The sequence below is a fragment of the Leptosomus discolor genome, chromosome 1 (assembly GCF_034619465.1).
Source record: "Leptosomus discolor isolate bLepDis1 chromosome 1, bLepDis1.hap2, whole genome shotgun sequence".
Classification (NCBI taxonomy): domain Eukaryota; kingdom Metazoa; phylum Chordata; class Aves; order Leptosomiformes; family Leptosomidae; genus Leptosomus; species Leptosomus discolor.
Window position 1 is genome coordinate 122,150,458 of NC_141391.1, and position 14,882 is coordinate 122,165,339.

At 40.7% G+C, this 14,882-nt stretch overlaps 1 protein-coding gene across 3 annotated transcripts in view; it reads right to left on the reverse strand.

Moving 5' to 3' along the window:
- BBX (BBX high mobility group box domain containing) overlaps positions 1–14,882 on the reverse strand; it is a 143,258-nt gene that overhangs the window by 25,900 nt on the left and 102,476 nt on the right. For 2 of the 3 annotated variants that reach the window (XM_086463562.1, XM_086463568.1), the window contains 5 exons: positions 14,550–14,630; positions 12,180–12,260; positions 6,957–7,037; positions 3,540–3,620; positions 414–1,329 (listed from right to left, as the gene is read on the reverse strand). In XM_086463562.1, coding sequence (XP_086319688.1) covers positions 414–1,329; positions 3,540–3,620; positions 6,957–7,037; positions 12,180–12,260; positions 14,550–14,630 — 1,240 coding nt within the window. The remainder of the gene's footprint in view (positions 1–413; positions 1,330–3,539; positions 3,621–6,956; positions 7,038–12,179; positions 12,261–14,549; positions 14,631–14,882) is intronic. The other variant, XM_086463574.1, reaches the window with a different exon arrangement.

Consider the following 14,882-nt stretch of genomic DNA (forward strand, 5'->3'; position numbering starts at 1 on the left):
TGCCTCCTGTAGGACTGAGAACTATGCTCACAACCACTACAGTTCTTCATATAGAAACAATCTAATTGTTCAGGGTTACACACAACACATCCTGCATACATCTATCAGCAGGCCGACAACTTAACCAACAAAGCCTTCGTTCAAAAAGCTAAATCTCAGATCGTGAAGACAAAAAGGGAGAGGTTAAAAGTTTGTGAATTAAGTAGGAATACAGTCAGCAGGACTCCAGAAGACCTGCCCTGGACCATGGAATCCGTCCCCTCCACCTGCCCCCAACATTTCAGGTGATCAGACACAGCATTCCCATCACACACTGCTCAAACTCCAGCTTAAACACGGATTTTTGCTCTTCCTCACGCTCCAGGCAGGCTTTTGCGGTTCATGCTCTAAATGAAACACTCAAAGCCACCCACCTCTGTCCACGTTAGCACGCAGAGATGTGAGCATGCCCTCTGACACCAGAGTTTTATAAAGAGCACCTTTGCAAGATCTCTCCGATTTCCTGGAGCCACAGGTTTCTATTTTTTTAACACAGTCACTGTCCTCAGTTTTGACCTGTCCTGGTAAGCTTTGGGGTACCACCTCCTCTGTTGGGGTCAGTGGTTCCACTTTAATGTTATCAGAAGCCTCACACGGTTCCTCCTTGCTGGCTGCAATACTAAGGAAATCGGGAGGCTTTGATTCTTTGGTGGTCTCCGAGGGTTTCTCCTTTGATGTTTTTTTCTCTTTCGATTTCACTTTTTTCTTTGGTGATTTTGTATCCAACAGGCTTCCCTTCACATTTGAGACAGGGCGGGTTTTTTTGCGGGGAGTTTCCGCGAGTCTCTCAGCACCCCAGTCCCCCTTTGCAACAGCTTCAATTGTATACATTACACTTTCAATGTCCGACTCTGAGGACTGCCTCTTTTTACAAGGTTTCTTGGGGGTGGATTTTTCGTTTGTGTGCCGGTCCAACTTATTTTTTTTCTTTTTCTTCTTTATTTTTTCTGGCTTTAGCCCGAGGATATTCATGTCAGCCATTGAAAGCTCTGGAGAACAGCACATGTGATCCTTCGTGTTATCATTTCTCTCAAAAGGACTGCTCTCCATTGCAAGGCTAGTAAAATCTCTGCATTTTGCAGTTTCTGATTCCTCAGCTTTAGTCTCATCCCGGTTTTGCATTTTCTCTATTTCTGATTGATCTACTTTTCCTTTACAGGAGTCTTTTATTGTTTTTTCCAGTTCTTCTACTTCCATTTCCTCTGGAACTTCCCCTCCCACATCTTCTGGTGCTTCCACTTTTCTTTTCCCAGGTTCTTTCACTTTTACTCCTTCTGAAGCAAGGCACATCTAAAATGAGTTTAAAAATAGTCCCATGAAACAAACATTAACTGTTAACATGATTTACCTATTTTAACAGCAGCATTACATAGGGAATCTCTCTGCCATCACAGTTCAGGAAAGCAAACTATGCTAAGTGACAGTACTGAAAAACACACTGAAACCATACTGAAACTGATGTGACATCATGATGGCTAAGTGCTAGAACAAGGCTGGCGGGTTCTATCTCTCTAATAGCAAAAGACCCCAACTGATCCCAGTGGTGTTTCCATGATCCTTTAAGTGCCTTTTATATAACCTGGAAACCCACTGCTAGACTGATTTTTCAGAATATCCTAAAAGCAGTGGAACAATACAGTATCTCTATTGCCACAGACAAGTTAACTTGAAATCTTACATCCATGCCCCCTTCAACTCCTAAATGTCCCTATATACAATTCTTTCCTGCACTTTTGTGAAGGGGTGAGTGGGGGCGGAAGAGTTAATTGAATCTCAGTAATCAAGATTATTTTCTTTTACTTGAATGTGCAAAATAATTTGGAAGGTAGTAAAAAAGCCTTCCAAATCTTTCTTCTCATGTCACAGACTTATTTTGCAAAGAACTGCAAAGCAACAGTGGTTGCCATGGTTATCTCCTCCTGGAGATAACATTAATGGAAACCAAAACCCTCATACTGTCTGAGGAACTGTAATATTCAAAACAAGAGCTGTAAAAATTAGGTCCTCAAACTGCCATGTTCCTGCAGCACTTGGGAGATCTTCTTGGCTTTGGATCACCCCTAAACTATGCTGACAGTGCTACAGAGTGTAGTCCTTCACAGCACCAAGAAGTTGCACTTCGAAAGACATGCTTTCTTCTTCCTAGTCTCCCTCTCAAAGCCCCCAAGCTGAATTCCCAGTGCTATTTTGTTTTCAAAACAAATGTCAACCACAGCCACGTGGAGCAAAACCAAATGGAAGAGGCTTGCTTTGAACCAGGCATCAGGAGTCTCCCTATCCTGCAACTCAGCCCATGGGCCATGTGGTCAATATGGATGTACCCTCCAGATCATTCAGTTCTCTCTAGGTCAATTTTAGATTTATCAAATCAGCATGGCATTTTTTCCTTGCAAGCTAAAAATATGTCTTACACCAATATACGTATGAGCATAACACCAATGACAGAACGCTTTGCAGCAAGTTTCTGAAATTCTTGCTGCACAGGGTAGAAACTCCTGATCTGGTTCAGGTCAAGCTAGGCTGAGCACTGGAAACACTGGACCTTGGGCTGCAGTGTGTCTATTAGGAAGCAGGTTAAATTATGCAAAGGAGAACCCCACAACTATGCTGAGGGGTTTTAACCGTTGGTACCAAGGGACTTCTGTGACTTTTTCACTGCGCTGCACTGTAAACACAGCCTGTGATTTTCAAAAGCTAAAGATCAATCTTTAAAATACAACTCGCTGGACAGTAATAGTATTTTGTCAATTCAACACACACACACTCCTCGCTAATGCATTTTTTTTTCTTTATACCTTTGTTTCTTCTGCAATCGCCAACAGTACAGAGAGCTATGGATGTGGCTAAAAAAAAAAGCAACTTCTGTTTTGTGAGCTCTAAATAAACTTGCAGTCTTTGAGATTAGGAAAGCTTAAAATAAAAAGCTTAGAAACAAACAAAAAAACCCCCAAATTTTCAATTAAAGTCTATTGGTTTTAACCGTTCCCAGAAGGAGGATCGGATGAGAGTATCACAGCAGTTTCTATGGAAGTTATTTATTGACCTGTTTATTCACAAAACAGTAGGCACAAAAAGCAGAAATAAATGAAAGCAACTAATAACCTTTTAATGAGAATTTATAACGGCAATGCCCTAATCTGAGTTAGAAACTAATCCAGCCCTCTCTCTCAACTCCTTGTGCCTCCTGGCCAAACCAAGCAGTCAAAACCCCAAACCCTAAACCAAAGAACTGAAACAATTTCAATGGTGATTGGAAAGTCCCTTTTCCACCAGGGACTGGTACTTCTCAGCTGCAGCACAGACTCTTAGAAACCTTCAAGCTGATGGCTAGTCTGGGGAAATCTTGACTTGTGGCACTCAAGCCACAATAATTTATGCTTCTATAAGCAACAGTGTAATTATAACTGTAGCAACGTTCTGCCTTCTAGACTTCAGCATCATCATTAACTTCTCCACCCCACTGCACCTGTAGTAATCAGTCATCAGTGTTTTAATATTACCTCTGCCAGCTGAAATAATGCTGATGTTCCACACTGCTTTGTTAAATCAGAAGGACCTGAATGGGATGTACTTGAAGAAATCTAAAGAAAAAACAAAGAGGGGGGGGGGAAACCAACAACATTCTTTTACCAGCATGACTCTCCTATGTTTATCACATACCTTTTGAATGGATTGTGTCCTCTCTCTTCCCAAAATTCATTCATAAAATTATCTTTTGAAAAAGAAGTGCAGACCTGTGCATGCTCTTATAAATAAAACCATGCTCCACCATTGCTCCAGTGGATAATACAACTGGACACCAAAAGTTACTCACAGATTTGGGGATCTTCTTGACAGGACTCCCTTTGAAGAGTAGGATGAACTGAAGCACACGCTCTCTCACACATGAACAGCCTCCAGCGGCTAAGCACCAATCTACACCAGCATGCAACCCAGCTAGTGGTGTTTTTGAAGGCTTAGTTGGACATTTTGATTGCAAAATCATTTCATTGTCATAGCTTAAGAAAGTTATTATTGTCAGGCTATGGCACTGCCTGTTGGTGTCCTACTGGACTCATATAAAAGAGATGCTATGACACCAAAGTGAAGTAGAGGCCCTCAAGCCTTTGGTAACCTTTACCACTTCTCAGAGTACAGGAGGCAGGCTGGCAAGCAGGTAGCTGATTATTTGCCAGAATCCTTTTCCCCTATCAGGCTGTGATCCTCTGCAATACTTTAATAGAGTGTTCTGTACCAGTTTTGAGCTAGGTGCAAAGAAAGGATCTTTTTCTAAACAGATTAAAAGCATCAGTCTCAGAACTGGTTGTTAGTATGAAGAAGAAAATGTTCTATTTTAGAAGACATATCCCACAATCTCTGATCAGTCTTGCAGGTTTCTTAGTACTTGCTTCCTTAGAAAGAGGTGGAGTTCTACAGATGGGAGAACTAAAGTGTTTACAACCTTTTAGCTCCTCCTACACCCCACCCCCACCCCAACTCAGTTTTCATTGCTCTCAACCAACATGGGCCCACAATATCCATCTTGCAGAAATCAACCCATCATTGTCATGAAAGAAATAAACAAAAAAAAGCTAACAATGCTATCTCTAAGTCTCCTGGAAGCTGCAGCTCTTCACAGCATCTCCCAAGTTCTGGCCATTACAACTCAAAGTCTCCAAACGTCGCTTACAGCCAAGCGTTATTAGTGCTGTTAGCGCTCTGTGGCAGAAGTGGCCTCCTTGCCTTGCAGAGGTGATGTGCAACCCCCCGCCCCCCCCGCCTCCCTTCACTCTCATGACTCCGCACTGAAGGCTAAACACAAAGCGTGCATTCAGGCACAGCAAGAGACTCAGCAGAGCTGATCAGCCACAGCCTCCCAGGCTTCCGATTGCAGAGCGGCTGCTCCAACCATTTTTAGAAACTTAGAAATTCTCAGAATTTTTTAGAAAATAATTTAATCCACTTCTGGATTTTATTTTATCACCATCTGTGAAATATCAAAGATGAAGGCATAGGGAAGGCAGGGTGGGGGGTGGGGAGAGAAGATAAAACTGGTTAATCCACATCGCAGAGAGATGAAGGAGGAGCAGAGCAGTGTGGTATGATGAAGCAGACAAGCTCCCATGCATCAGACCCCTGCCATGCCAGCAGCACAGAGACAGCAGCCCAGTCCCCTCCAGCGCACAGCATTTGTGGTTTGGAGTTAGAGCAGCATGGCACAGATGTCTGCCAAATGAACCTGCAAACCTAAAACACTCCTGAGGTGATAAACACAGTTTATTTGGGATGCTCCAAACCAGGTCCTGAACTGCTGTCTGAAAACTTATGCTGAATCTCTCACATTTTATTTATCCAATTACAATCCAACATTAGAGCTCTCCAAAACTGGGGGAAAAAATAAATTGATAGCAGTAATATACTACATGAGTTGCCATGCTTTTCCCAGTTTGAATCAGAGCCTTTAACATTCTTTCTGTATATTAAATTAGGCTTGTAGGAATCCATCTGAGCAATCACCAGGAGAGAGATCACAGAAACCTGTCCAACATGCAAATGTCACACTGCCAGACTTAGCTTCACTTTTACTGCCAACTGCAGTACAAACTCTGCACTCCTGTGGACAAGCACCTGTCCTTCCCCCAAATTAGAGCTTCACAAGCTTCACAGCCACAGCACAACTTTTAATGCTGACTTCCAAAGTCAGGCTGCACTTAGCAACAGCCTTACTTCAGAACGGCACTACTCAAAGCCTGCTGCTGTCCTGTAAGAGGACACCTCAAAAACTTCTGGTGTCTTCGGCTAAAGATTACCAGCCTTTCTGCTGTCCCAGGGCTGCAACAATCAAATGCACTTACGGATCACTGATCACAGTTAGGTGTAATCACCCTTGCACAGGCACTGCTGAGAACATAGCACATGCTCACAAACTCTACTACTGCCCAGGACTGCCTATAGGGTAAGGCAGGTTTTCTTCCACTCATCTAAGTTCCTATAAAGTCAGACAGTAGCACTACTATACATGGAACAAGGCATGAAATACTTTTATTTTAGCGCTTCCAACCCCTCTTTCTTTTTTGCTGGAGGGATTAACGTCACCAGCAAGAATATATGGCTGGATGCCACTAGACGGGATTCAGAGAACCATTTTCCTCACTGATATAGGATGGGATTTTGAAAATGGGGGGGGGGGGAGGGAGGGGAGGGGAAAGGCAAGCAAAAAAAAGTGTATGAGTAAGGTGCTAGCATCCTCCCTTATTTACCTGGAATACAACATATATCTTCATCTCTCAATCATCAAGAAGAACAGTATTTGCACACCAAACCTCAAAGGAATGATTCATCCATATCAAAGAGGAGACCTCTACAAGGTCATATTTAAGACTCACAGAGAATTTCTAGGACTTTTGGGAAACCTAACCTAGTATTATTGATTACTACTGACAGCTGCCAGTTTCAGAACTTAGTACACTGCTTCAACTTCCAACTCTTCATACAGATTCCTGATGATCTGAAAGTCTACTTTTCTCTTCTTATGCTTAGTCCCCAATTTATGCATGCACCTTCCAGTCCTTATAACCAAAGCTTTACTTTTTAAATCCTGGTATCCATCTCCTCATTAAGAAGAATGCTGTCATCTCTTGTCTTCGCTATTGTCCTGAGCATTGTTTTTGTTATAGTTACAAGGCTAATTTTTCTAAAAAGAAGCGTAACTTTTTCTGTGCAGTCTCCAAGAAACTATGCACATTAACAAGTGTATAAAGAAAAGCTAGGTCCCTGGGGCCACTGCTACTGCCTAATTCTCTTGCTATTCCATTATTTACTAATTTATGCTTCTGGAAATACCAAATTTTATCCTAGAACAAACCCTGCATAATTCATACTTTTTTGAGGAAAAGACATGCATCACCCTATCATGATGCTAATGGGTATAACTTTACCTCTGCCAATTGGAAGAGTGCCGACTTCCCACAGAGCTTTACTGGCTCACGACTTGACAACTGGGAAGTATTTGATGAGATCTAGGTTTTAAATGAACAGAGGAGAAAATATTTCAGTGGCACGCAGGAAAGACAGAAAGGAAGGGAGAAAAAGAATGAAAAAAATTTAGGAGTTTGTTAAATCAGTTACTTCCAGATCTTTCTGGCAGAAGACCCTACTTCAGATAGGCAATCCCATCCAAAACACACTTAACAGGCACTTAGATTAGGTTCACTGATTGTCTTCTACGCTTGTATTGTCCACAGCTAATATTCTATCATGTCGTGTGTTTTGCTGATGAAATGAACAAGACATACCTGCTGCTTAAAAACATGAACTGTGGTGGTCAAGGTTAAATAAAACTCTCCTGGAAAGCCTAGCCAGTATTTCCCATTTGGTTAGATATAGAAAAGGACCATTTGTCCTCACAGACACTGCTTGTTTCATTTTCTTCAGTTAGAAAAAAAGAAGTAAGACCTTAAGTCTGGAGATCAAATCTAGCCTTCTAAATAGATGCTGGTGTGCCAGCACCAGCACTAAATAACTACCACTGCACTTCAGGAAATTGCTTTTACAGCCAAATTCTTTTTGACTTGCTTGCAAGTGCAGCATTATGAGTTCACCAACGCAAGAATTAATAATTATTTCTCATATTTGATCTTTTTTGGCATGGCACTACATAGTAGTAGTATTTGACCTGGAAGCCTCGAACAACCCTAAGATTAGCGGCAAGACCACCAGTGTTTCCGTGACATCTGCCTCATTGCAGGAATCACATTTATGACAATGACCTTTCAGATGCAAAAAATATCAGCTTAGCCTTTCTCTTTGATTTAATGTCTTTCTTTCAAACTACATTATTTGAAGGGTTTACTTTTCAATTGTCAAGGAGACTCATTGCACACACCTTCCCCACCCACCCGCCAAAATCCAGGACATCCATTTTACTGCAAGCTATTTAAATTACGGTGAATACTACTTGACTGTGCATTAATAATAACTTTTAATATTAAACTAAAATAATTCAAAATTCTAGTTTTGCTTTGAGACAGTTCAGCAAACCCTCTCAGGACCCCACTGGAAAAAGTGATCTTCTACACTGCACTTAGCAGGAAGAGGGCCTTAACTCTTTATCTTTCTAGTGTAATAAATTGTCAGCTCTTAATTATTTTTTTCAGTGCAATATGAATGGCAGAAAAGGGACAGAAAAACACCACACACTGAAGTACAACACAATGTGAGGAAAGAGTAAAGAATTCAGTTTTGACCAGAGATTGGGTGCTCCTAACAAAATGCAAGCAAGATCCTTGTAGTACTAACAGAAAGAGAGGAAGCAAACTCTTCAGCAAAAAAATTCTCTTCGCGGTCAAGGAAAGAAACTGCAAGAGACATGAATATAGAACTCATTCTGCCGAAGTTGATGGCCAAATATCAGAAGTAAGATGATGGCTGATCAATCAGCTGTCAGTGAGATTATAGATCTCATTCCCTGTCTTAATGCCATCTTCCAATTTTAATTAGAAGAATCGGAACCTGCAGTACTACAACCACGAATAGCCCCTTCTTATGTACAGGTTTAACCTGGGGATCATTAGGATCAAGTTATTATCTTTTATTACATCACAGGTCAGCATTTTACCTACTGTACTGCATTCTAGTTTGCATAAGAAGCATGTGTCATGGTACCACTTTTTCATTTCCCTCCTAGAACAGGCATTTCAACTTCAACACAGATATTTAATAATTTCAAAGGCAAACAGCAAATATATTCATCTATTTTACGCAATGGCTTTACCTGGGAAGATCACAGCTTTACCTAAGGGAAGGCTGGAAGAGAAGATACTGACTAGCTCTCTCACTCCCAATTTCAAGGCATTTTGACCAAAAGGTTTGGACTCAAACCTTCTGTTCAGCAAAGAAATAAAGAGAAAAGGTTGCCCGTCACCCCGCTCAAAGTGAGCGTAAGAGAATGCAGCAGGGACAAAATCATCCTCAGGCATGCATTTTTCTTAAATAGTAGTAACCTGCTGGACTAACAAAGAAAATTTCACCTTGTTGCATGCTGCACATGATTGGTTTTTTGATTAAATCATCTAGGGAAAAACTTTAGAAAAGCAGCTGAAAGTGAGAGTTTGGGAGTTTTGGTTTCATATTGGTTTTAAGATGGTTAAACCAGCAATTTTTTTTGCTTACAGTCTCTGGAAGCATTTTCTTTGTTTAATAACAGATGAGAGTTTAGTAAGTAAATCTAGGAGGTACTCCTGTTTCTTCTGAACAAAGCAGTCATCACCATCTGTTCACGTTTGCCAAACACACATCCAGTAAAACCAAGAGAGCAAGGGGTCCCATCTGCTCTGCTTCCCTCACATGGCAAGGAGGACGACAGCAACCAGCCCATGCGAGCAGACGGCTTGTAAAAAGCCACCACGCTAAAGAACACAGCCCACTGCTCAGAAATCACTGGCCTACATAATGGCTCTCCATAAAGGTACAAATGAGAAGTACAAAAGTAGGACCAAGTATTTGCCAAGATCAGAACAGAATGAGAAAGCCAAGACTGTGACTTAGCAACACGCCAAATTTCAAAAACTCTTACGAGGACGTCACATCATCTTTGAAGACCTCCAAGATGCCTGCCTGTGCACCTGCAGGACCCAACGAAGTCTTAGTCCTGGGTTTTTCATCATCTGTTGTTGCAAGTCACTGGGCGGGCCTCATTAGCCATATCCTCAACAGCGTTAATTGATGACTATAGCACTTGGGACAGACAACCAGACGAAAGGCTAACTGAGGCTGTAAAGATGAAAAGAATCCCACGCTACATCTACATATAATGAGCTGTTTCTGAGTGACAGTGGACTTGTACTCCTGGGGTAAAGGTGTCCATTTTAAATGACAAATCTACTCAATGGGACTGCTGTCTTCACAAAGAGGCACTCTTACTCACCCTGCTGCAAAGACGGCAAAGAGAAAGGGAACATATGAAGAACACCCAGCCAGAACCAAAACTGAGCTGGGATGGCTGCCAAAAGTCTCCAGGCACATCCGACCACAGCACACTCCACATTTCTTCACAGGTCTACTTGGCTACTGGCTAAATAACTACTTTCTCTCCCTCTCTTTTTTCTTTTGTAGCACTGCACATTGCTGACAGCAGCCTACTGCAAATTACTTACCATACTTTAGCTTACTTAAATGCAGTAATGCGTTCATATAGACAGGCCCAGTAAGAAGTGGCACAGTAAGGAACAGGATTTTTGCCAAACTTGACAAAGATAAATGAAAGCAAATGAAAGCCCTTGTATTTGAAAGGGCACAAGCAGCTTTAATAGTGGGGGCTGTGGAAAGCTTAAAGAGGTTCTGTAGCATGCTCAATACTTTCCCCTGGAACAACCTAAATGAAATCAGGCTGCAGTCTTATAAATGTCATTTCTCTATTGCTATAGATAAAACATTATGTTAGTCACTGCCATTAAGGTTTCACAACAACAGTGTAACACAGGAGAAATAACCAGGCCAACGAGGTTTTGTTTGTTTTTCCACATTTCTGTCCCTTATTTTCAGGAACTGAAAAAAAAAACCAACAAAAAAATACAACCCCCTCCAGACTGCACATATATTTAAATATTTTTTACAAGAAAAAGAGATTAACCGTGACTTTAAAACTGTCCTCACCAGTTTCCAATTAACTTTCTAAGCACCTCTTCTACCTAACATTTGATGATTCATGCATGCACTCCAATGTGCCAAATGAGCTGGCTTAGCGTAGTGGTATGCAACTCAATGCACTATCACATCCATATGACAATTTTCAGGTTTGTCATTTTGTTGTTCGTTCAATTAGGAGAGGAAATGATTTTAGGTTCTGTGAAATATTGAACGTATGGCTAAGTCAGGTTTTACATGACAATTCGAAAATGCTACACTAAAGGCAATTCATACCTTGTTAAATTCTGCATATATCTACAATTCCTGTTCAATTAAAGTGTAAGATGGTTAAGACTTTTGAAACTAACTGAGCGGATTCACTCTTGCAATATTTTGCAATAAAATTCATAAGAAATATTCTCCAGCTTGTATCTTTTACTTGGTTTAAGACAGGCTTCAGCACATGGCTTTATCCTGCTCAATTCCACTATTTTTCTCAAAAGAACTTTCCAAATTAATCTGCAACTTTAAAAAAAGGTGGCAAATATGAAAACATCTTCATGATTAGAGATAATAACTCTATCCAATCTTTTATAAGGGTGTTTATAATCAGGTATTTTACAGCACCTGAATCAGTAAATTGTTTTTTCTTAATTGGGCCTCCTAAGAAATGCACCAAGGCCCATCCTAGCCAAGCTAAAAACACAGAGTACACAATTAGCTTAACATTTAACAGAAAGAAGCATGTTGTATGTAGTCAAACCTCTGTAAGCACACGGAGTAACAAACGGGGTGTCTTTTCATCCCACTATGCTCCTCCACAGCACCAGCTCCAAGCCCAATCTTTCCAGACACACCACAAATATACCTTTAGTATAACTGATTCTGCAAGCAGTACCAGACTCCCCCAAATGGACAAGAAGAGTATACGTGTGGAAGTCAATTCACAGAGGTACATTAAACATGTGGGAGAAAAAAATTCTTAAAAGCAATCTTTAGGAACTCCAAATCTTCAATACGTGGAGGAAGGAGGACAGCTTACATACTTATGGATAATTTATAGGCTTTATAAGTCACCAGCTAACAATGCTGTTACATACCCTTGTAGCTGTAGTGATAAGCTTCCTTTGACCTGCAAGGTTATTTTTCAAAGGATTCCTGCCATTTTGCACTACTGCAGCCTCCTCCATAGGCAGTGCAGAGTGCCATTTCAGAATGTCTTTTATTTGTTGTTTTCCTCGTAAATTAAGAGGCCATTTGGAAAATACATCTGCAATGGTCCTTTGGTATGGAAGGCCAGGTAACGTTCACAAGCCCAGTATCTTTTCTATGTGCTACAGCTGGTAGAACTGGCCAACATCTCATCCAATCACGGGTTATTCCCCCTACAATTTTCTTAACACAATGTTGTCATGAAGAGAAACATCTGCTGATGGGAATCCCTTACAAGACAGGGTGCTTAGCCATTCAGTGACAACTTTTTACCGGTTCCATGCTTCCTCCCATCCTCCCCCATCATATTTCAGCCATTATACCTCAGCAAACTGAAACAGCGCAGACTCTTCCGTTTGTTTTACAGCTCCTGGGACTCCAGGTTGCGATGTGCTTGAAGAGATCTGTCAGGAAAACAATGTTTGTATTACCCAACTCTTCAGTTTCAATATCAAACTTCAATGTGCTAAATTTCTGATCCATCATACAGAAAGGCACCTGGTACCTAACAGCATGTAAACGAGTCCCAGCAGACCCATCCAAAGAACAGCATCTGCTTTCTAGGAGACACATAAATGGGTGATCTGTGAAATGGTGGTCTTGAACTACTTTTCACAAGGAAAACCTCTCCTAGGATTAACAGAACAGGTTCAGACTTTTTTGAAGGGCTTTTATTTGCCCACTGGTATGTCAAAACAGGGTTAGCAACAAAAACTTCGCACTATATTGTATTTCACAGTTCAGTGAAAGACCCTAGACTGCGAAATGGTGGTGCTGATAGAGCACACTACAAAGGTAAGCGTGGACAGGGACACAATGCGTGCAGGTACTTTGATACCTGATCTATCCCAGACACTAAGGTAACTGCATTCTATACTGTTTAACTTGTGTCAGTTATTTTTGTTGCAAATGACATCTCTGATTAATGTTAGACCTTGGTACAAGTACCAATTATTTTGCCATTGACACATGTACCTACCACGCACTGCTCAGGTGCAGCCTCACATTCTGTTTAATTAACATCCTTGAAAAGTAAGACTAGCCAATACGCATTTCTAATTACTGACCATCAGTAAGCTACTTCTAAACTGCATGTTTTAGCTGTGCAGGGGAGCTTGTTTCCTGGTACCCACTGAAGTTGTTCTTCGAGGGGTAAGGAAAAGCCAGTGGTCACAAGCCTTTAGCAAGAGCATATCTTGCAGCATACAACACAGGTCCTCCTTACTACCATGTGGTTCTGGCACTTTACTGCTTGGGCACTGTAAAATGAACTGAAACAATTAAGTGAGCTGGTATTTGTCTTTACTCTTTAAAAGATTCAGCAGTGAAATTCGAGAAACAGACTGTTATCAAGAGAAACTACACAAAGTATGACATTGCTCAACTGACAGTTTAAGTATACAAAAGCATTTCAGAAATACTGGACAACGGATGCAGAATTATTACTATAGAAGTATCGTAAGTGACACTGGAATTAACCAATATTAAGAAGCTTCAAAGTATTGCTTTTCATTTCTGGCACACCAGGCACTTCCTTTGCCTACCAAGAGAAGCCAGCAGTCTGTTTAAGAGCCTAATTACAGGTTATGTACTTCACTCTGGCCATTACCTTTAATCAGAAATAAAGGATCAGCGCTTTAATTTATTTCTAGTACATTTTGAAAGCCTCAAATCTCAAGTTGGAACTCAAGGTCTTGTGGGTTGATGTTAAAACAAACAAACAAAAAACAAACCAAAAATAATCGCATATTCTGTATGCTAGCATTGCAATGTATCTGCTCCATAAGTGATGCCGTTTAGGGAGGAGTATGAAGGTGCAGACAGCAATGAGTATTAAAGACACAGGAGTAAGATTCACAGGTGGTATGAAAGCAGGTAATAAGAAGCAGCCCCTGCCATGACAAAATTTCTTTCCATATGCACTCACTCAAATATCACCCAGTGTCCGGTACAATCAATATTTATACAGCTAAATATTTACATGGCACTTGATTATGCCCATTTCAAAAGTTGGAAAGATACCAACAAGCAAGTGGTGCTTACAGAGGACCAGGCTTCCTCGCCACCTCATTCTTACCATGTTATTTATATGAATGAAATCCATTAAAACTGGGATGATACAGTGTATACTTTAAAAAAAAAAAACAACAAACCAAACAAAGACCCAACAACACACCACAGCTGCACTTCTAGCAACAACTGGAAATATGTTGACAAAAATACTGTGCACTGCAAAACTAAAGCGTAGTTGCATAGAGCCATTTGGTGGTTACAGAATAGAAGAAAATTGAAAATTTCGGAAATTCCAGAACTAGTTATTTTTGATGGACTCAACAACTAAAGCAGTCACAATAGGTAAAGTTCATAACATAACATCCAAAGACATATGTTAAAACTCTAGTTAGCAAGACCCTAGTTTAGAACTAAGTGCAGGAATGACACATCTCTAAATTACTGCTTAAACCACATCTCCATTATTGCACCAGGACTTCCACCATACTCCTAAACAGACTCTCCAGCGCTTCAAGTCTGACCTATCTACCTGACAAATGATCCAGTACCATAAACCCGAAAAGAAGGAATGAATAAAAGCATGAATTTTAGTTAAAGATTTTTGATTTCTCTTTCAGCTGAACATCAGATGCTTCTTAAAAGGAAACACTGGGGAAGACAACCCTTTTTAAGAAACTCACCTCTGCAAACTGAAACAGTGATGACTTCTGACAGGCTTCTGTAGAATTAGTTGCATCAGACTGGAAAGTACTTGAGGAAACCTGAAACAAGGAGTGTGCAGAGTAAGACCTCAAAGGTGCTTCTTTCAAGCTAAGAACAAAAGTGAGGAAAATGAAATACTAGGCAGCAGTAACAAGAAGCAATGTTTAAGAGAAGATGGGCAATCTAATGTTTCATAGTCTTGGACAGGTTTAATCAAGTTTATAGGTGAAAACAGGTTTTGCACCTATTTTAAGGCATTTGAAAATCACCTAAGAAGGAAGACCACAAAAATACCACGGATTTTTTTTTTC